The 22108-nt window shown below is 43.4% G+C and overlaps 1 protein-coding gene across 1 annotated transcript in view; it reads left to right on the top strand.

The window, feature by feature from the left end:
- Positions 1-22108, top strand: part of LOC138669732 (uromodulin-like) — a 67049-nt gene that overhangs the window by 30208 nt on the left and 14733 nt on the right. The window contains exons 3-7 of the mRNA XM_069756451.1: positions 539-721; positions 4913-5020; positions 5128-5342; positions 16264-16421; positions 16533-16781. Coding sequence (XP_069612552.1) covers positions 539-721; positions 4913-5020; positions 5128-5342; positions 16264-16421; positions 16533-16781 — 913 coding nt within the window. The remainder of the gene's footprint in view (positions 1-538; positions 722-4912; positions 5021-5127; positions 5343-16263; positions 16422-16532; positions 16782-22108) is intronic.

The raw sequence follows: 22108 nt of genomic DNA, 5'->3' as shown, positions 1-22108 counted from the left end.
AGACATTATGCAGTAGTAGTTAACTGTGTGGCTGTGAATCCAGCCCTGAAGTAAATAAAAGTTGCTAGAAACTGAAACTCATTTTGTCTGTGACTATCTGATATCTCGCTGTACTGATTACTTCTCACTGTTTCTCCCCCTCCTCCCCATAGACTTTCAGTATGCTTAGATAGATATGAGCTTGGTTTTATTCCAGAGTGAATGAGGAGTTCAGGATGCATAGGGAGGAGAAGAAGTGGCGAGAAAGTGGAGAAAGAAGGATATTTCTAATGATAAAATATATCATTAAGTTGTTTAAACTTGTGTTCTATACATTTATGTAACATTTGGTGAAACAACACTGACAATTTATAAGCTGAGAAGTATAAGTGTTTAGAAAACATACAAGTGGGAAATCTAAGGTGGCGAATGCACAGCAAGAGAGTGAAGAGGATTTTATTGCTTTTAAATTATACAAAAGTGTATTTTCAGATGGGTTTAAATTTAACACCTTCATAAATTTACTATTTCCCTAAACTGCTGTTGTTTTTCCTGATAGGTGGTATAAATGGAGATCCACCATTATGTTCCACATGCAGTGGAAACTGTACTGTAAGTTCGGCCTGCAAGTGTACCACATCTTTATCATCTTGCCTTCCTGATCCCCATACGTGTCCGATGAACTCCTCTAGCTGCTGCCTCTCAAATCTCTCATGGTATCCGGATCTGGCCTGCTGTATAGGTGAGAGATTTATTTCTTTTTTAGAAAAATGCAGTCTTTTCTTCACTATATGCACTATTTGGGAATAGTATGTTTTGTACCGATATGCAGCAGAAACCAGAAGTTTACATACACTATATTAAAAGACACATATGTATGTTTTTCTCAATATCTGACATGAAATCAGAGTAAACCTTTCCCATTTTAGGTCAATTAAGATTACCATAATTATTAATATTTGCCAAATGCCAGAATAATGAGAGACAGAGAATGTTTAAGGCATTTTTATTACTTGCTGCAAGGTCAAAAGTTTACATACACTAAGATTACTATGCCTTTAAACAATTCTGGACTGCCCATATGATGATGTCATGTTTTAGAAAGCATCTCATAGGTTTTTTGGCAACATCTGAGTTAAGGGACACACATGTGGATGTATTTTTCGGGCTAACATAGTACAACAATATAATTTTTTATTGTACATCATAATTGACTTAGTAAAATGTATGTTTAATATCCACCTCAGCAAATTTGCTGCTGTCACCTGTCTAAACGTCTGGTTGGTTGGCGACCAATTAATTTGAAGCCATTGCTGATTATCCATTGCAGTTTATTTCCTGGTTTTATATCCTGCCAAAAACTGACCATCTGATTACACTCAAGTTCCATTATAGCTTCTGCGCCTCAGTGACTACTGAGAAGACTGCAACCTGGGGAACCAACCCAAAACCTCCTATTAGCAGTAAAGACTGGGATAAAACCTTAAACACCGCACCTCTTTTTACTATCTGCCATAGGGTAACTGCACATGTGTTTGGTTTATGGGGACTTTCTACAATTATTTAGTAACATGCATGTTGCATGTCTGTGTGAGCGGCAGCGGCCATAGTCATGGCCCGCACAAGTGTCTGCTTTAGCACGCCCTGGCCACCCGCATCACATACATAGTCTCACAGTCTTACTTGCCTGATTCTCAGAGGCCTCCCTTAGACGCAGAGACACTTCTTCACATAGAGGCAGAGTCCAATTTCAACTTTAAACGTAGAACATTACTTGTTTCCAATCGCAGCACGTGCACATCAGTTACAGCATCAACACTGAGTTCTGCATAGTTCACATCCTTTGCTTTCCCTGTGCTCTTCCCAATATCTTTCAGCTCATACCCGGGTCGTAACATCTTGACCACTACTGCAGCGTCCTCCCTGTTCAGCTTCACCACGTTCAGAGGTTCCCTTAGGCTTGGTTCCCATTGCGTTAATGGGAACGCTCTAACGGACAGCGTTGCACGGCGAAATTAATGCCGTGCAATGTGTCCGTTAGCGCGCCCATTCACGGCAATGGGAACGCGCAGCACTAGCGCGTGCCATGTTCGGCACGCGCTAGCGACGCGCCGGTGTTTCCTGGCGCGCCGCGGACACTGCTTGCAGCATCCGAGGCGCGCCCACGGTCCGTTCCCCGCTCTCGCAGATCGGGGATCTGCGAGAGCGGGGACGTTACCGCGACCCCGGGACGCGGCCCCATTAAAATCATTGCGTTAGTGCAACCCGCTAGCGCTAAACGGATTGCACTAACGCAATGTGACCCTAGCCTTATCTGTTTAATACCAGACATAAGGGCATCTGCCCAAGTAGTAAGCTGCCACATTTTAGAGCGACCTGCGTTCCGATGCTGCTGTACTTCTTGCTCCAGGGCTGTGGATGGCTGGGCTTTCCACTTCCCAATGTTGCAGAGCCATCCGCCTTGTACGGGCTCTGTAGCCCTTCTCCCTGTAATAGGGAAAAACCCTCTATCTTAACCACGGTTGGCTCCTCGTGTATAACTATATACACTAGTGTACCCCCATAACTCAGTGGCATAACTGAGGTACTGCTCTTTCCTCATCAATGATATACAAATAGCAGCACTAGATACAGCATGAAAAATACAATGGTAAATGCACAGTTTAACAACATTAAACCGGGACATGTTTGGGGCACAAGACTGTTTTTATGACCCCTTTACATCTGTTAATGAGGAAGGGTGGGATCCATGCAAGGTAGTATCTTGTTGGCTGCAAAGGTCTTTTAAGACTCAGAGCTATCACTCTAGCTAAGGAGAGGCAGGATGTGGTAGAGACTAGCCTCTCAGAGACCAGCGTGGTAGGATTGGATGAGGAGCCTACAGCCACTTTGACTCAGCCCTGACTTCTTGGAATCTCCTTTGAAAGTCTAGATCCCTGACCTTCATAGTGACCTCTCTGTAGTTATGTCACTTCCCATATCTTCTTCAGCTGCTGCCCCTGTGTCATCCTGGGAAGCACCTCTGATCAGTCTACACTTGTAAAAGATCTTTTACAGTATGGGTGTGAGATATACAGGGTGGGCCATTTATAACATGGTGGGCCAAACTTAACATGGACAAAACAGAATTCATCATCTTTCCCCCATCTCACACGACCTCCCCAACGAACCTATCCATTACAGTAAACGGCTGCCCACTCTCCCCAGTCCCGCAAGCTCGCTGTCTTGGGGTAATCCTTGACACTGGTCTCTCCTTCAAACCACATATCCAAACCCTTTCCACTTCCTGCTGCCTCCAACTCAAAAATATTTCACGGATCCGTTCATTCCTCAACCAAGAATCTGCAAAAACCCTAGTCCATGCCCTCATCATCTCCCGCCTCGACTACTGTAACCTCCTGCTCTGTGGCCTCCCCTCTAACACTCTTGCACCCCTCCAATCTATTCTAAACTCTGCTGCCCGACTAATCCACCTGTCCCCCCGCTATTCCCCGGCCTCTCCCCTCTGTCAATCCCTGCACTGGCTCCCCATCACCCAGAGACTCCAGTACAAAAGCCTAACCATGACATACAAAGCCATCCACAACCTGTCTCCTCCATACATCTGTGACCTCGTCTCCCGGTACTTTCCTGCACGCAACCTCCGATCCTCACAAGATCTCCTTCTCTACTCCCCTCTTATCTCCTCTTCCCACAATCGTATACAAGATTTCTCTCGCGTATCACCCCTACTCTGGAACTCTCTACCACAACATATCACATTCTCGCCTACCATCAAAACCTTCAAAAAGAACCTGAAGACCTACCTCTTCCGACAAGCCTACAACCTGCAATAACTACCGATTGACCAAACTGCTGCACGACCAGCTCTACCCTCACCTACTGTATCCTCACCCATCCCTTGTAGATTGTGAGCCTTCGCGGGCAGGGTCCTCTCTCCTCCTGTACCAGTTGTGACTTGTATTGTTCAAGATTATTGTACTTGTTTTATTATGTATACCCCTCCTCACATGTAAAGCGCCATGGAATAAATGGCGCTATAATAATAAATAATAATAATAATTATTTATATGGATACACCTAAAAAATGAGAATGGTTGATGATATCAACTTCCTGTTTGTGGCACATTAGTATATGGGAGGGGGAAACTTTTAAAAATGGGTGGTGACCATTTTGAAGACAGCCATTTTGGATCCAAATTTATTTTTTTCAATGGGAAGAGGATCGTGTGACACATCAAACTCATTGAGAATTTCACAAGAAAAATGTGATGGTGCACCATCTTGGGTGTCAGGTTCGAGCATTCCTACATGAACAGTTTCCTGGAAAGTGGATTGATCATCATCGGCCAGTTGAATGGCCACCAAGGTCTCCTGATCTGACCCCCTTAGGCTTTTATCTTTGGGGTCATCTGAAGGCAATTGTCTATGCTGTGAAGATAGGAGATGTGCAGCATTTGAAACAACAGATACTGGAAGCTTGTGCAAGCATTTCTTCTGCGGTGTTGCTATCATTGTATCAAGAGTGGGAGAAGAGGGTTGCCTTGACAATCCAACACAATGGACAGCACTTTCAACACATTTTATAAGTGGTCATAAACTTGTCAACAACTCATAAAAGAATAAGGTTACGTTAAAACCAAGCACACCATTGTTTTTCTTGTGAAATTCTCAATAAGTTTGATGTGTCACATGACCCTTTTCCCATTAAAAAAATAAAGTTGGATCCAAAATGTCCGACTTCAAAATGGCCGCCATGGTCACCACCCATCTTGAAAAGTTTTCCTCCTCCAATATACTAATGTGCCACAAACAGGAAGTTGATATCACCAACCATTCCCATTTTATTTAGGTGTATCCATATAAATGGCCCACACTGTATACTGTAATTGTATATTTACTTTAATCTGAGATATTCTTGTTTTCCTGACAGAGGAGCCATACTGCACCCCAGCCTGTTATGCAGATGAAGAGTGCACCTATGTAAATAACTATGCAGCCTGTGTAGCTAATACAACCTACTATCAAAATCTGGGCCTCAGTAAGTTGGTTTAAGAGCTAATTTGTTGCACAACTTACAAAAAAGTTGAAAGATGAGGCAGACATTGATGGGAATGAGTTGACCCTTGTGACATTTCATCTTTGCAGGCGTGTATAATGTGAGCACTATGATAGACTGTAAAGGAGCAAACATGACGGTGTCAGTGGGAAAGAACTTGTTGGAGACCCTACACTATAACCCATCTGCCCTAACTCTGTCCCAGTACAACTGCACAGGGGCTGTGGTGAACACATTGAATGGGCAGCGCGTGTACTCATTTACTGTACAAACAAAGGATGGTCTCTGTGGGAATACAATGACGGTGAGTCAAGAATCATATATACAAGTATATGTTTATACGTATATACATGTAATTGAAATGCGTGTTTTGGAATAAAATCCTTATCTTTTAAAGTGTGCTATTATCTGGTGAGATACCTGTGCAATATTTATTCATCTACAATTGTATCCCAGAGAGGATCATTTTCTGGGAAGAAGGAATCAATATCACCATTACACACTGAACGGGAAACCACTGGGTAAATCTGACAGGGAGAAGGACTTGGGGATCCTAGTTAATGATAAACTTACCTGGAGCAGCCAGTGCCAGGCAGCAGCTGCCAAGGCAAACAGGATCATGGGGTGCATTAAAAGAGGTCTGGATACACATGATGAGAGCATTATACTGCCTCTGTACAAGTCCCTAGTTAGACCGCACATGGAGTACTGTGTCCAGTTTTGGGCACCGGTGCTCAGGAAGGATATAATGGAACTAGAGAGAGTACAAAGGAGGGCAACAAAATAAATAAAGGGGATGGGAGAACTACAATACCTAGATAGATTAGCGAAATTAGGATTGTTTAGTCTAGGAAAAAGACGACTGAGGGGCGATCTAATAACCATGTATAAGTATATAAGGGGACAATACAAATATCTCGCTGAGGATTTGTTTATACCAAGGAAGGTGACGGGCACAAGGGGGCATTCTTTGCGTCTGGAGGAGAAAAGGTTTTTCCACCAACATAGAAGAGGATTCTTTACTGTTAGGGCAGTGAGAATCTGGAATTGCTTGCCTGAGGAGGTGGTGATGGCGAACTCAGTCGAGGGGTTCAAGAGAGGCCTGGATGTCTTCCTGGAGCAGAACAATATTGTATCATACAATTATTAGGTTCTGTAGAAGGACGTAAATCTGGGGATTTATTATGATGGAATATAGGCTGAACTGGATGGACAAATGTCTTTTTTCGGCCTTACTAACTATGTTACTATGTTACTATGATATATTGATGGCCTATCTGTGGAACAGCTAATATGAGATTGGTGATGGTTTGTGTAGATTTCTACTGAGTGGTATGGCTGATGAGTTTCCAACCCCCAACAATAGAATGTAGCAGTATTGTACGACCCCTTTAATGCCTGAAAAAGATGTCTATAACGTCAAATTATAACGTAATTTATAATATGGTTGTTGGACACGATGATCCTGAAGGAGCCCACCAATTCGAACACTCTATGATTCTATGTTTCTAGATGAACTTGGGTTTGATGATCATGCGCTTTAAAGAAAAAAAAATACTGATGGGATTATGTATAAATACCTTCTGACCTGCAAATTGAAAACTGTAAAAAAGAAGGGTGAAAACCAGCTATGATTATTTGCAGTATGTTTATCAAGTCCATTATGTCATTTTTCATTTCATCTCATTGCTAATGACACCTACACAATGGGCTTTAAGTCTCTTCATCTCGACATGCTTAACATGTCACTCTCCGCAAGGAGAAAGATACTTCTTGGATCCCGGTCAGACACCTCTCACTCAGCCAAATCAGATCTCCACTTTGCACTGACGAGGGGCAGTACCCCGAAACACAGTTTCTGCAAATTGAGATTCCGGTTTGGCTTTTATCCTAAGTCATGTGACAAGACTCATTAAAGGGTTGACATTGACTGTTAGGATTGCTACTTCCAATAGGTGGCACTAGAGTTCTAGTCCTCTTTCTCTCCGAAGAGACAATTTGCATATTTCCCAGAGAAGCATTACGGCTTTAAGTCTCCTCATCTCGACATGCTTAACATGTCATTCTCCGCAAGGTGAAGCGATACTTCTTGGATCCAGATTCTAATGACACCTAAGTATTTTAGCTTCTTATTCTGTTAAGGAGTTCTGTAGTAACGATACTTTCAAGTTTTCCCATCTATAGGTGTACGATAAAAGACTTGTTAGAAAGGTCAGCATGATCATTCTGTATCTCACTCTGCTTCTCTCCTCTTTCTGCTCCTCATTCCTCCTCCACCTCCCCTCTCCATAGATTTCAGTAGGCTGTGTCATACGACACCTCAAAGATCTAGCAGTCTGTCTTGAAGGATTTGAGCTCTTTTCTCAAAAGTGGATGACAAGTTCATACTGGGAGAGGAAAAAGTGTCTTATTGATTCCGATTTTTCAGATCAGATATATTACAAAGTATCTTACATTCGCTTGTTCCATTAAGTTATGTGAAATTTGTTAAAAGTCTGGTTCCTACTTAATATCATTTTTCAGAGAATACATGTATAAACAAAATTAAACATTACTAAGTGGCCCACTAAATAAAACTGAAATAAAAATTGTCAAAGCACTGGTTACAAACCATGTGGAAATGGGGGTTACTTAAGTTGTAAAAAAAACTATTCAGTACAATGGTTAGGCCATCTCTTCGTAAAGGGAACCTGTCACCTGATTCATGCTACCCAAACCATAGCAACAGACCTGTCAATCACCTATGGGAAAAGCTGGCCATGGTGGAGCTGGACCACTCTCATCTCCGGCTATGGTCCTCAGCTGGCTTTTTACACAATATTTTCTCTGAAATTCGAAAGCATTTCAAATAAAAATATACATAGATGCAATCATATAGCCAAGCTCTGATATTTGTTGCATGTGATATGGTACAGCATGAATCACATCAAACAGGATAACTTTAAATAAGTTAGCACTGTGAGGCAATGAGGCGAACCATATAGGTGGGCTAGTTTGTGTCCCCCAGGATGTGTATAGAGACATATCAAACCCGCTGGAGAGCATTTTGATTACAGCAAAACATCTGTGATTACAAGGCAGAGTAAAAATGAGTGTGAATTTATTCTAAGCAGTTAACCAAGTCAGATTTTAGGAAAACCCAACATGGGCTTTTATTTTTAGATGGATTTGCAGGATTGGTAGTGGGGCGAATCCCTCCCTCCACTCCGTTTTTTTGGGAGTGTCTCTATGTCCACGATTCTCACTTAAACTTTCAGTTTTACTGTTTGAGTGTCAATGTTTCTTTTGCAAACTGCAGAGATTGAAGCTCTGTGCAACCCAAGCCTATGTGAAGTTAACACAGAGCCAGGGACTTCAAAGCTGCTGATGCACCCAAGAGATACGGCGGTGCAGTTGGTTTGGATACGGACTGTTATGAGGACCCAGTTGTGAACTGGAGGATATAATTTACTTGTTTTTGTGAGTTTTCTGTAATAAAGACGTTTAATGTTGAGCTTTCAGAGGTCCTTGCCTATATGTCGCACTGTGTGCGCTACATATGGTTGAAAATGCGGACATTGTGAATTGAGGCATACCCCAAAACAAGTTGCATGTCCATAATTAAGCTCGAGACACTACAGTCCAGGCTGGCCGATAAAATGGAGGAGCTGCAAAAGCAGCTGGTTCTCTGTCAGCAGCAACAGCAGGAGTTGTACCAGCAGCAGCAGATGAACAACCTTTTAATGCAACAGATTGCGGCCCTGCGAGAGATGCCCTCACCACTGACTTCAATCTGTTCTGTGGCCCGGCAAAAAGTTCGGAAACCGTTGAGGAAGTTGAGTCTGGAGGACAACGTGGACTCCTTTCTCACCATTTTAGAATGCACAGCGGAGCAGGAGAGCTTGCCTACTTCCCAGTGGGCTAGAGAGGTGGCCCCTTCCTGATTAGAGATGCTCATAAACCCTACTTTGACCTCAGTTGGGAGGATTCCCAGAACTATGGGCAACTGAAATGTGAGATCCTTGCCCTACTGGGGGTTAGAGGGTTGACACGTATGTATCAGCACAGCGTGTGTTTCAGTGGTCCTTTGTGGAGACCCGACCAGCCAGATCTCAAACATATGACTTGCTGCAGCTAGTAAAAAAAAATGGCTTCAGCCTGAGATCTTGACTTCTTCCCAGATGAGAGAGTGGTGGTCTACTGGTTTGTCAGAACTCTGCCAGCAGCTATACAACAGGTGAGGCAAGGGGATCCATGCACCCTAGACCTGGTAGATGGCCTGATCAAGTATTATATGGCCACTCGGAACTTCATACAGAACTCTGCCCCACTACGGTTATCACATCAGCCCCGCCGGGGAGTGACAAGACCCTTTGTGGGGTCAGTCAGGACCGAGCCAGTGCTGAAAGGGTACCCCAGAGTGAGGGATCCAGGAGACTAGTTTCTCAATAACCGAACTCGTAGGCTAGCTATGCTGCAGCTACAGTATTAGGCGTTTGCAGTGCCAAGGGCCAGGACATATGTCTGCCAACTGTCCCTGACAGCTGACCCATGTACTCTGGCTTTACTCTCCGTTTATCAAAGTATGCCCAGGCTGTCTTCACCGTGGATGAGTTCACTCCTGCGGATGACCCCACCTGTCCCAGGTGCATGTCAATGGACACCAGGCTGACGCTCTCCTGGATTCAGAGAGCCTAGTGAAATTTGTGCATAGGTCATTGATCTCAGGGTTAGAACCCTCTGGAAAAAAAAGTTGATGTCATATGCATTCATGGTGAACTCTGTGAGTATGGAGCATCTGCCAGGGCTGCGGGGTACTCAGGCCGGGTCCAACGGTTCTTAAGGGGGTGGTCATGACAACAGTGACCTGGTTGGTGGCTCTGGGCATCCAATAAAAGTCAATTAAAGGGGGAATGAAGTTTATAAGGGATTAGTTTATGATGCCACCCGTGGTGCTCGGCAATTGGGAAATAGCCAACGCTGCGGTTCAGGTCCACTGGGTCAGATGGTGAAGCAGCAGAGTTGTTACAGCTCTCCATGTGTAGAGCTGGGCCCCAGGGCAATTATCGTTTTAAAGCTGTTGGTAATGGTTGTAGTGCAGGGTGGATGGTGCTGTAAATACAGTAACTCGGAGGACACAGTAGGGTGCAGTTTCCACACTTTACTCATAGTTCTTATATGCAGTCTCCAGCCGGGTGCTGTGTCCTCCGGGTCTGTGGTCCAGCCAGCTCTCAGGTAATTTGGGGTTCACTTTCCCGAGACTTCTTTTCTTATGTTCCTCCCCTGGCCATCTCTCTGCGCTGCCTCTCGCCCTCCTGCCCTGCACCGCACACACAATGTCCCAAGCCAGCAGCCTCAGATTCTGTTGGGCGACATCCTCCTGGTCCCCCTGACCCAATGTGGCTGCCTTTTCAGCGAGTGTGTGTGGATGTGGCTGTGGCACATACAGATAGCACAGCCTCTGGCTTGCTAGTTGAGTCTTGTAGTTCATCCACTAGTCTGGGTGCCGATTCCCTCACTGCGACCTGGTCCTTCCACCCAACTATGGTCAGCATGGATTTGGGCACCCAGGGTGAAATCCTCACTTCCCTGGCCCCTAGGACCCCTTCCTTCCTCTCAGGAGCTTCTCTCAGACACTTCCTCTCACTCCTCTCTCCTCTCTTTGACTGACTAACTCCTCCCTCTTGTTCCCATGACAACTCCGCACAACTGACACTCTCCCAACCTACACCTTCTACCTAGTCCCTCCCTGGCCTGGAGAGGTCTAATGTTGGGTGCTAGTGTGGGTCTCGAGTAGTGCCCCCTCCGTACCCAAGAGCGGAGCACCACACCTCTGGCTGAGGTGCAGTACCTCTGTGGCGACTGGACTCTCAGGGGTCCCACAAGTATTCGACAGCAGAGGTTACATTTTTTACTCCATGTGGAGAAGGTAAACATGTGGTGGGAGAGGTGAAGACCCTTCCTTACGGGGCTGTTCTGGTCACTGTTGAGAATGAAATTAACCCTCCCACAGTAAATATATTTCTGGGCACAGAGCCCAAAGATCCTGAGAAAGGGATTCCTGTCATAGGGATCACCCACATGGGGAAAGAGTGTGAACCCGACAGGTTTCTCCTAGAAGTGCTGGCAGGAGAGGTCAAGGAGACTACAACAATTTCAGAGTTTTGGGACAGCTCATCTCCAGGATCCCACTCTGACCTCGGCACGGGAAGGGGTGATAGAGGTAAAAACAGGGTGTGGAAGCATTTTTTCCACGCATGGCGGTCATCCAGGAGTTACTTTATAAAGTTGACAAAATCCGTGACAAAGTAGTGGAGCAGCTGGTAGTGCCCCAATTCTACCATCGGGCGGTGCTCAAAATGGCTCACACACATGCTGGGGGGGAACCTAGGGGTTAAAAACGCACAAGAACGTATTTTACAATGGTTCTTCTTGCCAGGGATTTATGCTAAGGTGCAGGGCTTTTGTGAGATGTGTCCAGAGTGTCAGCTCACCATACTCACCTCAAACTTCCACAGTCCATTGGTTCCTCTACTAATTAAAGAGGTCCCGACTGTCGCCACCAACATACTGTTGTGCTCAAAAATTTGCATGCCCAACAGAATTTTTGCTTTCTTGACCTTTTTTCACAGAATATGAATGCTAACACCAAAACTTTTCCTCTACTCATGGTTAGTGGTTGGATGAAGCCATTTCTTGTCAAACTACTGTGTTTTCTCTTTTTAAATTATAATAACAATACAAAACATCCAAATGATCAAAAGTTCACATACCCCATTTCTTAAAACCGTGTATTGCCCCTTTAACATCATTGACAGCTTGAAGTCTTTTGTGGTAGTTGTGGATGACGTTCATTATTTTCCCAGATGGTAAAGCTGCCCACTCTTCTTGGCAAAAAGCCTCCAGTTCCTGGGCTGTCTAGCATGAATTGCGCGCTTGAGATCTCCCCATAGTGGCTCAATGATATTGAGGTCAGGAGACTGAGATGGCCACTCCAGATCCTTCACTTTGTTCTGCTGTAGCCAATGACAGGTCGACTTGGTCTTGTGTTTTGGATCGTTGTCATGTTGGAATGTCCAAGAACGTCCCATGTGCAGCTTCCGGGCTGATGATTGCAAATTTGCCTGCAGTATTTTCTGCTAATGTTCTGCATTCACCTTTCCTTCAACTTTGCCCAAGTTTCTTGTGCCTTTGCAGCTCACACATCCCCAAAACATCAGTGATCCACCACCGTGCTTTACAGTAGGAATGGTGTTCCTTTTATCATAGGCCTCGTGGACCTCTCTTCAAATGTAACGTCTATGCTTGTGGCCAAAAAGTTCAATTTTGGTCTCATCACTCCAAATTACCTTGTTCCAGAAGTTTTGAGGCTGGTCTCTGTGCTGTTTTGCTTATTATAGGAGAGATACTTTGTGACATTTGTGCAGTAATGGCTTTCTTCTGGCGACTCGACCATGCAGCCCATTTTTCTTCAAGTGCCTCCTTATTGTGCATCTTCAAATAGCCACACCTCTAGTTTTCAGTATTTCAGCTGTTGTTATTTGTGGGTTTTTCTTTGCAATCTTTCTGGCAGTTGTGGATGAAATTTTTTTTGGTCTACCTGACCGTGGTTTTGTTTTTACAGAATCCTTTATTTTCCATTTGTTCATCACAGTCTGAACGCTGCTGACTGGCATTATCAATTCCTTGGATATCTTTTTTGTATCGCTTTCCTGTTTTATACAGTTCAAGTACCTTTTCCCATAGATCCATTGACAATTCTTTTGCTTTCCCCATGACTCACAATCCAGAAAGATCAGTGGTTGGATGCAAGAGTCTGTCTGGATCCCAGAAACTCACTCAGCTTTTATGAACATGTAAGGCGGTGGCAGATCCCCTCAGTTGCGCCCTCTCCTTCTCAGTGTGGCACCCCGTGCGTCCTATTTAAATATGTTTCATACTTTATTGTAAAATGTCTGTGTATTGTCATGTGTAATACTGTGTACCATTTAATGTTATCCCCTTGTGTATTACACTGCACTGTGTTCGTATTGTGTAATGTGGAGAGTTGCCCTTTAAGTATCTATGTGTTGCACTAAGTTAGGGACAGTTGATAGTTAAATTGTGGGCTGGGTCAGCAGCAGGAAAGGTGGAAAGAAGCTGCTGACCCCAGTAAGAAACTTGGGTCTGTTAGCCCTGAGCAGATGTATAGTAACAGCCGGGGCATTGCCAGACTCCCAGATGGGGAGAGATCTGTTGTCCCAGGCTCAAGGAGACTCAGAGGAGTCATAAAGGACACTAGAGGACTCAAGAGGGGTCCCAAAAACGAAAAAGGACTAAATATCGCAACACGGGCCCCAGGAATCTGGAAGGGCCCCCCCGCTGAAGGAGTACTTAGCTCCCAGATCCCAGCGAGTGGACTACTGTGAACCTTCGGCTACTGTGGGTGCAGTTGTAGAGAGTGTCGGGGAAAGAGCAGGAATCCATTGTTGTACGCTTTTCTTTCTATTCCATCCCTGTTCATTAAAAAGTTATTCCCATTTGGACAACAGTTGCTTTCTTGGACTCTAATTCACCTGGACCACCGTGGCCAGAGAGGAAAGGGTAAACTGTGGGAAAAGCTGTGTCAGTCCCGTCTATTTATTTACAAGGGGCCGGTGGTGCTCGCTGACCATTTGCTCAGTGGACTCTGTCTGTGGACTGTGCCTTTAAGTAACTCAGCCATAACTACTCCCCGGTCAGCCTTGTTGCACACACACTGATTACAAGCAAACAAGCTGCAGAGCAGGAGGCTCTGTGCAACCCAGGCCTGTGTGAAGTTAACACAGAGCCTAGGACTTCAAAGCTGCTGACGCACCCAAGAGATACGGCGGTGCAGATGGTTTGGACACGGACTGTTTTGAGGAACCAGCTGCGAACCGGAGGATATCTCTTACCTGTTTTTGTGAGTTTTCTTAAATAAAAATCTTTTATGTTGAACTTTCTGGGGTCCCTGCCTATCTGTGATGCAGTGTGAAACTGCTGCACTACAATACACATAAATTTGCATGGGACAGTAACCCATCCATTGTCTGTCAAATATCAGAAAAAGTGAGTTTTGACCACAATGAAAAAAATAAATTAAAAAACTAAATAGAACCTAAACAAACGCCACAGCATTCACTTTAAGGCAGGGATGTCAAACTCAAATTCACAGAGGGACAAAATTAAATGCTTGGAAAAAGTTGTGGGTCAACCATGATGTTTATTAAAACAATTTCTACAAATGAGGAAGTTTTTCCTTAGCATAAAATATAACAATGAACCTTTTCATAAGGAAACAAAAGTACAGTGTAATTAATAGATCTTATCATATTGAAATAATATAATATGTTATGTAAGAGCAGCAAAAAGCATATGACCCAATGGCCTAATTTAAAGAAGTAATAACAAATGATAAAAAAATTGAATAATGCAGATAATAATGTATGATGCCAACAAAAGTTCTCCCCAAACACAGTAATACACGCCCACAGTAAATTCCTCCACAGTAACCTCTGCATGCACGGTATGATGACCCTACTGTACCCCCTCAAATCCCCTGACAAATTAAGGTGACCCCATCACAATATGATTCCCTAACAGTGGTCCCCACACAGTACAATGGACCCTACATAGTCCTACATACAGTGTAATGGCACCACATAGTGCTCCATAAACTTGTAGAATTTTGGGCACCTTATCCGGGCCATAATGCAGGGCCAGAATTTGACTGAAATTCAGTCCTGACATTTGAAAGCATAGAAGCTCACTGTCGTATAATCTGTAGTTATCGATCGATAACTTCTGTCATTCTGATCTGTATTGCTGAGGTAAAAGTTAGCACCGTGCAATGAAAATGCTGTGTGCTGCAGACCTGTTTAGCTGGCGGCCAATGATAGAGAAGCAGAGCGGGGACTAATCAGATGCTTTACGGGCCAGCAATCGAAACCGGAGTAGCAGCAATTAGACATTTGCTCTGCACAAACTCTCTTGGGCCTCTTCCCAAGTCCCAGTTAAACCGGGTTGACCAACAGAGAAATAATTTTTTTTTTTTTTTTTTAGACATGGATGGTTTATGAATTAACAAATGGAGAAATACTCACCTTCAGAGAAACATCTGACTGCAAAATTCCGGTGATATTTGACAAGAGCTCACAGTTTCCCTACATCCTGGGGGCTTGTGTGCTCCTGAATGGTTCACAGTTCTGACCAGCAGCAAGTGCAAGTTGAGGTCTCTGTACCTTCGGAGGAGCACAGTGGTACTGAAACTTGCCCAGTCCAGCTTTCGGCCAGCTTTGTAGCATTGCTTGCATGTTAGTGATTAACTGCAGAAGTGGTAACTTAGATAACGAGCAATAAACAATAAAACTAAAAATCTCTCCACTTTTGAGAATTGAAAATAATTTTTAAATAACAAATAAATTTCAAAGTTGGGTATTTTTTAAGCACATTGCAATTTTATAATTTAAGATGATGAGAAAGCAACTTTTATAGTCCACCTCTTGCTGCTGCTTCTAGATTCCTTCAGTCCCTATATTGATATTCAAAATATGAAGGCGACCATTCAGAAAGTGGATATAGGTGGTAATAAGAGGAGAGTGGACCACCCACTGCAAGTACTGGAGCATTTGGCAATTGTTTTACTTCACAGTATTGCCAGATGGGCAGTCCAGTCGTGGTTATAGTAGGTTATGCACACATTCAATGGTCAGAACTTTGCAATGCAAACAATCGTCATGAGCTGTTACACATTTCAATAAATAGGTCACAAACATCATGAAAATGAATGATAAATTTTGCTTTGTGCCAGAACTTATCCTGTACCAGTCTCTACTGTCATGCACATGCATAAAAAGTATAAAACATACGTTATACACGGGAAAGCTTACAATTTCTACCCAGGTTACTTTTACACAACGCAGATTTCCTCAAAATATTGGTAAACTTGCAGCAAGTGAAGGCATCCTGCTGTACAGGTCACCACTATCCATATTATTGTAATTATTTATTTTACTCCCTTACGAAGCGCCATTATTTCTGCAGCACTTTACAGACACCATAATCACTGTTTCTATTTAGGCTCACTGCCTAAAATTCTGTATCAGTAGAGTGCAGGAGGAAATCTTAGCACCAGGAGGAAACCAACACAAATCCACATTTCTTATAATCATATATTTGAGGTAGATTTCCTATTCGATGAATAATCTTAGCTTTCATCTTCTGCTTCTTTTTTTTGTTACTTGCAGAAAAATGTGACCCATGTAACGTTTGCAAATACCGTTAACATTCCAGGACAGAACAGCAATGGAGTTATCACTGCAGGAAACATTAGCATGCAGTTCTCCTGCACTTACAACATTACCATGGAGACTTCCCTGTACACCGTGTTCAAACCCGTTATGACGTATGTATGCCAAGAATTAAACATAATAATAGCTATAGAGTTAAACATGAAAACTCATTGAGTGGCGCTGATCTTTCTTTTATGTACTAATACGTCCATTGACCCTAACAGAAGCCAGAATCTGAATACTGGTGGTGTCGAGGGTAATGCTGGCACCACACTTGCAGCCTACGTGAACCCATCATATACTCAGCCCCTAGAACAGTCGCAACAGGACGATCTATCAATCGGATCAACTCTGTATTTTGGGATGGTGACACAATTCCCAGACCCTGCGTTCGTTCTTCGAGTAGATCAATGCTTTGCTACTCCGACTAGTGATGGCAGTGGAGCAATAAAAGTGCAGCTAATTCAAGGAGGGTAAGCAATTGCTTTGACTATATATTGACTGTTTATATAATACATGAAATTATTAAGAATCTATTACTCATACATCAGTATTATGATGAGATGCCATTTTACCACAGTTTTTAGTGTAAGCGTGTGAAGCAGTATGAATGGTAACGTGTGAATATGGCCTGAAGGTCAAAAAAGTGCAATACCAGGGTCCAGGAAGCTGATATGGAGAGTTGTCTGAATAATTCATCATACTAGAGAGTTGATAGTTTCTGTACAGCCTAACAAGATTGTGCTTACGTAGGTTGTTAAAGTGCAAAAAAAATGTATCACTTAGCAGAGCTATTGTTTTAAAAGAAAATCCGCTAAGGTCACTGATGACGACTAGCTTTCCAACACAAGTCCCATTCTTGGTGGCATACAGTCATACTTTAGCAGAATAATGCTTTGAGTGAAGATAGACTTTAAAGCAAATCTCTATCTTTTATTATCGTGCTATTTTAAGGTCCAAGATTCTTTGTTTTTAACATGGTTTTATAGGTAATCATTTTTTTCTGAAACAGAGTATCCTGCAATGGCTTATAGTTAAAATATAACCTGCTGACTTCTGGAAACTACTATTACAGGATGCTTAGGCAGTTACTAAATTTCATTTTTAATAGCATCAAGAAGCTTTTAGTTTCAACAAGTTTTTATTTTTCAAAGAAAAACCAAGAAAGTTTCACAACAAAATCCCACGCAGGGGAGTATACATGAATATTATCAAATTCTAGATTAGCCTTGATGGTATTTAAACAATACAGTTAAACACACAGACAAAGACAGGTGGTTGAAAAAGACAAGAGGGGTGGGGGTGGGGAGGTAAGAGATCCATTACTGCATCAGAATACTATCAATGGTCGGGTATAAGGAGCGAGTCAAAGGAGGGCAATTTAACACCAGATTGGCCTCATAGAGATAGTGTTAAGGCTTGATCAAGATTACTGCTAGAGTTCCTTTCAATCCACGGTCTTCATATTTGATAGTAAGGCTCCCATGAGTCTTCTCTTGTAGCTTGTATTCGTTCACATAACATGATCGTGTTCATCTTGTCAATTACTGAGGAAAGAGATAGGGTAGTTGTTTTCCATTTTGTTGCAATGTGTAGCTTAGCGGCGAGGAACAGCTGATTGACTAGATTATAGAGTTTGTTGGGGAAGCCCGGGTATCTAGCTCCGAGCAGGAACACCGTTGCATCTAACTGAATCATTCCGCCACATAGCTCCTCCACAATAGATTTGATCTTTGACCAAAGGGCGGAAACAACCGGACAATCCCACCACGTATGCTTTAGATCGCCCAGAGCTCCACACCCCCTGAAACACCGATCTGATAAACTTGGGTAGATGGCATGTAATTTGCTCGGGACTAAATATGTCCTATGTAGGAGCTTGATGGATGTTTCAACTAAAGAGGTTTGAAGACTGCCCTTAGAGAGAGTGCAGCAACATTTTTGCCACTCCAATGGGAACATTATCTTATTAAAGTCTCTTTCCCATTGAATCATATATGTGAGTTTTACATCCTTTGATATTGCGTTCAGGTTTGAGTAAATCAAAGAGATAGCTCCCCTGCCCAGTGGGTCATTTAAACATATTTGCTCGTAACCTGATGGGCGGTGGGTGACACCATGTCCCAAGATTTGTTCAGCAAAGTGAAAAATTTGAATGATACGCAATATTTCAGAGTTAGGTGGGGAGTACTTTTGGATAAACTCTTGCTTAGTGAGTAGGATGTTAAATGGCGAAGTAAGATGTTTAAGGGTAATTAGACCGCTAGACACCCACCAATGGAAAGGGCGGGGCTCCAACCCTGGTGGAAAAGCTGGATTATGAAAAATATGCATCATTAAGGAAGTTTTGGATTGTAGGGAGTGTTTAAATCTTTCCTTCATCCATAACATCAGGGAGTGTGCTGTGAATGGAGCCGATATATGGATCCCTTTTGGAAGTCTCTGCAATGACCACATGAGGCCTGGTAGAGTGAATGGGGTCAGGAAGTGAGATTCGAGATTCACCCATCTGGGTGCGCTATGGTTGTCCGCATTAGCACTTATTAGCTGGGCTAGTTGGGCCGCTCTATGGTGTAAAATGAAGTTGGGCAGAGACATACCTCCTCGTCTTCTACTAATAAACATGGTTTTAAGTCTTATCCTATGTCTTTTTCCCTGCCATAAAAATGTAGAGATCGTGTTATGGATATCTAGTAACGTTTTGGCAGGGAGAGGAATGGGCAAAGATCGGAAAACATACAGAAATCGTGGTAAGGAAACCATCTTAATGGCGTGTAGCCTACCTAACCAGGATAAGGGCATAGATGACCATCTAGCAAGATCCGATTTGAGATTTTTAATTAAGGGGGCATAGTTCCATTTAAATAAAGTCGACCTATGGGGGGTTAGATTGATGCCGAGATAGGTTAACCCCTTTCTGACATCGGACATACTATTCCGTTGAGGTGGGGTGGGCCCCCATAACCATGGATGGGATAGTACGTCCAGCGCGATCAGCGGCGCTCACGGGGGGAGCGCGGCCGATCGCGGCCGGGTGTCAGCTGCCTATCGCAGCTGACATCCGGCACTATGTGCCAGGAGCGGTCACGGACCGACCCCGGCACATTAACCCCTGGCACACCGCGATCAAACATGATCGCGATGTGCCGGCGGTGCAGGGAAGCATCGCGCAGGGAGGGGGCTCCCTGCAGGCTTCCCTGAGCCCCCCGCAGCAACGCGATGTGATTGCGTTGCTGCGAGGGTCTTACCTCCCTCCCTGCTTGCTCCAGGCCCGGATCCAAGATGGCCGCGGATCCGGGTCCTGCAGGGAGGGAGGTGGCTTCACAGAGCCTGCTCAGAACAGGCACTGTGAAGCCTGCAGTGCTGCATGTCAGATCGGTGATCTGACAGAGTGCTGTGCAAACTGTCAGATCACCGATCTGTGATGTCCCCCCCTGGGGCAAAGTAAAAAAGTTTAAAAAAAAATTTCCAAATGTGTAAAAAAAAATATACATATATATTCCAAAATAATGAAAAAAAAAAAAATATTATTCCCATAAATACATTTCTTTATCTAAATAAATAAAAAAAACAATAAAAGTACATATATTTAGTATCGCCGCGTCCGTAACGGCCCGACCTATAAAACTGGCCCACTAGTTAACCCCTTCAGTAAACACCGTAAGAAAAAAAAAAAAAAAACGAGGCAAAAAACGACGCTTTATTATCATACCGGCGAACAAAAAGTGGAATAACACGCGATCAAAAGGACAGATATAAATAACCATGGTACCGCTGAAAGCGTCATCTTGTCCCGCAAAAAACGAGCTGCCATACAGCATCATCAGCAAAAAAATAAAACAGTTATAGTCCTGAGAATAAAGCGATGCCAAAATAATTATTTTTTCTATAAAATAGTTTTTATCGTATAAAAGCGCCAAAACATAAAAAAATTATATAAATGAGGTGTCGCTGTAATCGTACTGACCCGAAGAATAAAACTGCTTTATTAATTTTACCAAACGCGGAACGGTATAAACGCCTCCCCCAAAAGAAATTCATGAATAGCTGGTTTTTGGTCATTCTGTCTCACTAAAAACCGGAATAAAAAGCTATCAAAAAATGTCACGTGCCAGAAAATGTTACCAATAAAAACATCAACTCGTCCCGCAAAAAACAAGACCTCAAATGACTCTGTGGACCAAAATATGGAAAAATTATAGCTCTCAAAATGTGGTAACGCAAAAAATATTTTTTGCAATAAAAAGCGTCTTTCAGTGTGTGACGGCTGCCAATCATAAAAATCCGCTAAAAAACCCACTATAAAAGTAAATCAAACCCCCCTTCATCACCCCCTTAGTTAGGGAAAAATTAAAAAAATGTATTTATTTCCATTTTCCCATTAGGGCTAGGGTTAGGGCTAGGGTTAGGGCTAGGGTTAGGGCTAGGGCTAGGGTTAGGGTTAGGGCTAGGGTTAGGGTTAGGGCTAGGGTTAGGGCTAGGGTTAGGGTTAGGGCTAGGGTTATGGTTAGGGCTAGGGCTATGGTTAGGGCTAGGGTTAGGGCTAGGGTTAGGGCTAGGGTTAGGGCTAGGGCTACAGTTTGGGTTGGGGCTAAAGTTACAGTTAGGGTTTAGATTACATTACAGTTGGGAATAGGGTTGGGATTAGGGTTAGGGCTGTGTCAGGGTTAGAGGTGTGGTTAGGGTTACCGTTGGAATTAGGGTTAGGGGAGTGTTTGGATTAGGGTTTCAGTAATAATTGGGGGGTTTCCACTGTTTAGGCACATCAGGGGCTCTCCAAAAGCGACATGGCGTCCGATCTCAATTCCAGCCAATTCTGCGTTGAAAAAGTAAAACAGTGCTTCTTCCCTTCCGAGCTCGCCCGTGTGCCCAAACAGGGGTTTACCCCAACATATGGGGTATCAGCGTACTCAGGACAAATAGGACAACAACTCTTGGGATCCAATTTCTCCTGTTACCCTTGGGAAAATACAAAACTGGGGGTTAAAAAATAATTTTTGTGGGAAAAAAAGATTTTTTATTTTTACGGCTCTGCGTTATAAACTGTAGTGAAACACTTGGGGGTTCAAAGTTCTCGCAACACATCTAGATAAGTTCCCTGGGGGGTCTAGTTTCCAATATGGGGTCACTTGTGGGGGGTTTCTACTGTTTAGGTACATTAGGGGTTCTGCAAACGCAATGTGACGCCTGCAGACCATTCCATCTAAGTCTGCATTCCAAATGGCACTCCTTCCCTTCCGAGCCCTCCCATGTGCCCAAACGGTGGTTCCCCCCAACATATGGGGTATCAGCGTACTCAGGACAAATTGGACAACAACTTTTGGGGTCGAATTTCTCCTCTTACCCTCGGGAAAATACAAAACTGGGGGCTAAAAAATAATTTTGGGGGAAAGATTTTTTTTTTTTAATTTTCACGGCTCTGCGTTACAAACTGTAGTGAAACACTTGGGGCTTCAAAGCTCTCACAACACATCTAGATGAGTTCCTTAGGGGGTCTAGTTTCCAAAATGGTGTCACTTGTGGGGGGTTTCTACTGTTTAGGTACATTAGGGGCTCTGCAAATGCAATGTGACACCTGCAGACCATTCCATCTAAGTCTGCATTCCAAATGAAGCTCCTTCCCTTCCGAGCCCTCCCATGCGCCCAAACAGTGGTTTACCCCCACATATGGGGTATCAGCGTACTCAGGACAAATTGTACAACAACTATTGGGGTCCAATTTCTTCTCTTACCCTTGGAAAAATAAAAAATTGGGGACGAAAAGATAATTTTTGTGAAAAAATATGATTTTTTATTTTTA

The sequence above is a fragment of the Ranitomeya imitator genome, chromosome 3, assembly GCF_032444005.1.
Source record: "Ranitomeya imitator isolate aRanImi1 chromosome 3, aRanImi1.pri, whole genome shotgun sequence".
Classification (NCBI taxonomy): Eukaryota; Metazoa; Chordata; class Amphibia; order Anura; family Dendrobatidae; genus Ranitomeya; species Ranitomeya imitator.
The sequence above is the reverse complement of the archived record's forward strand: the minus strand, read 5'-3'. Positions and strand labels throughout refer to the sequence as shown.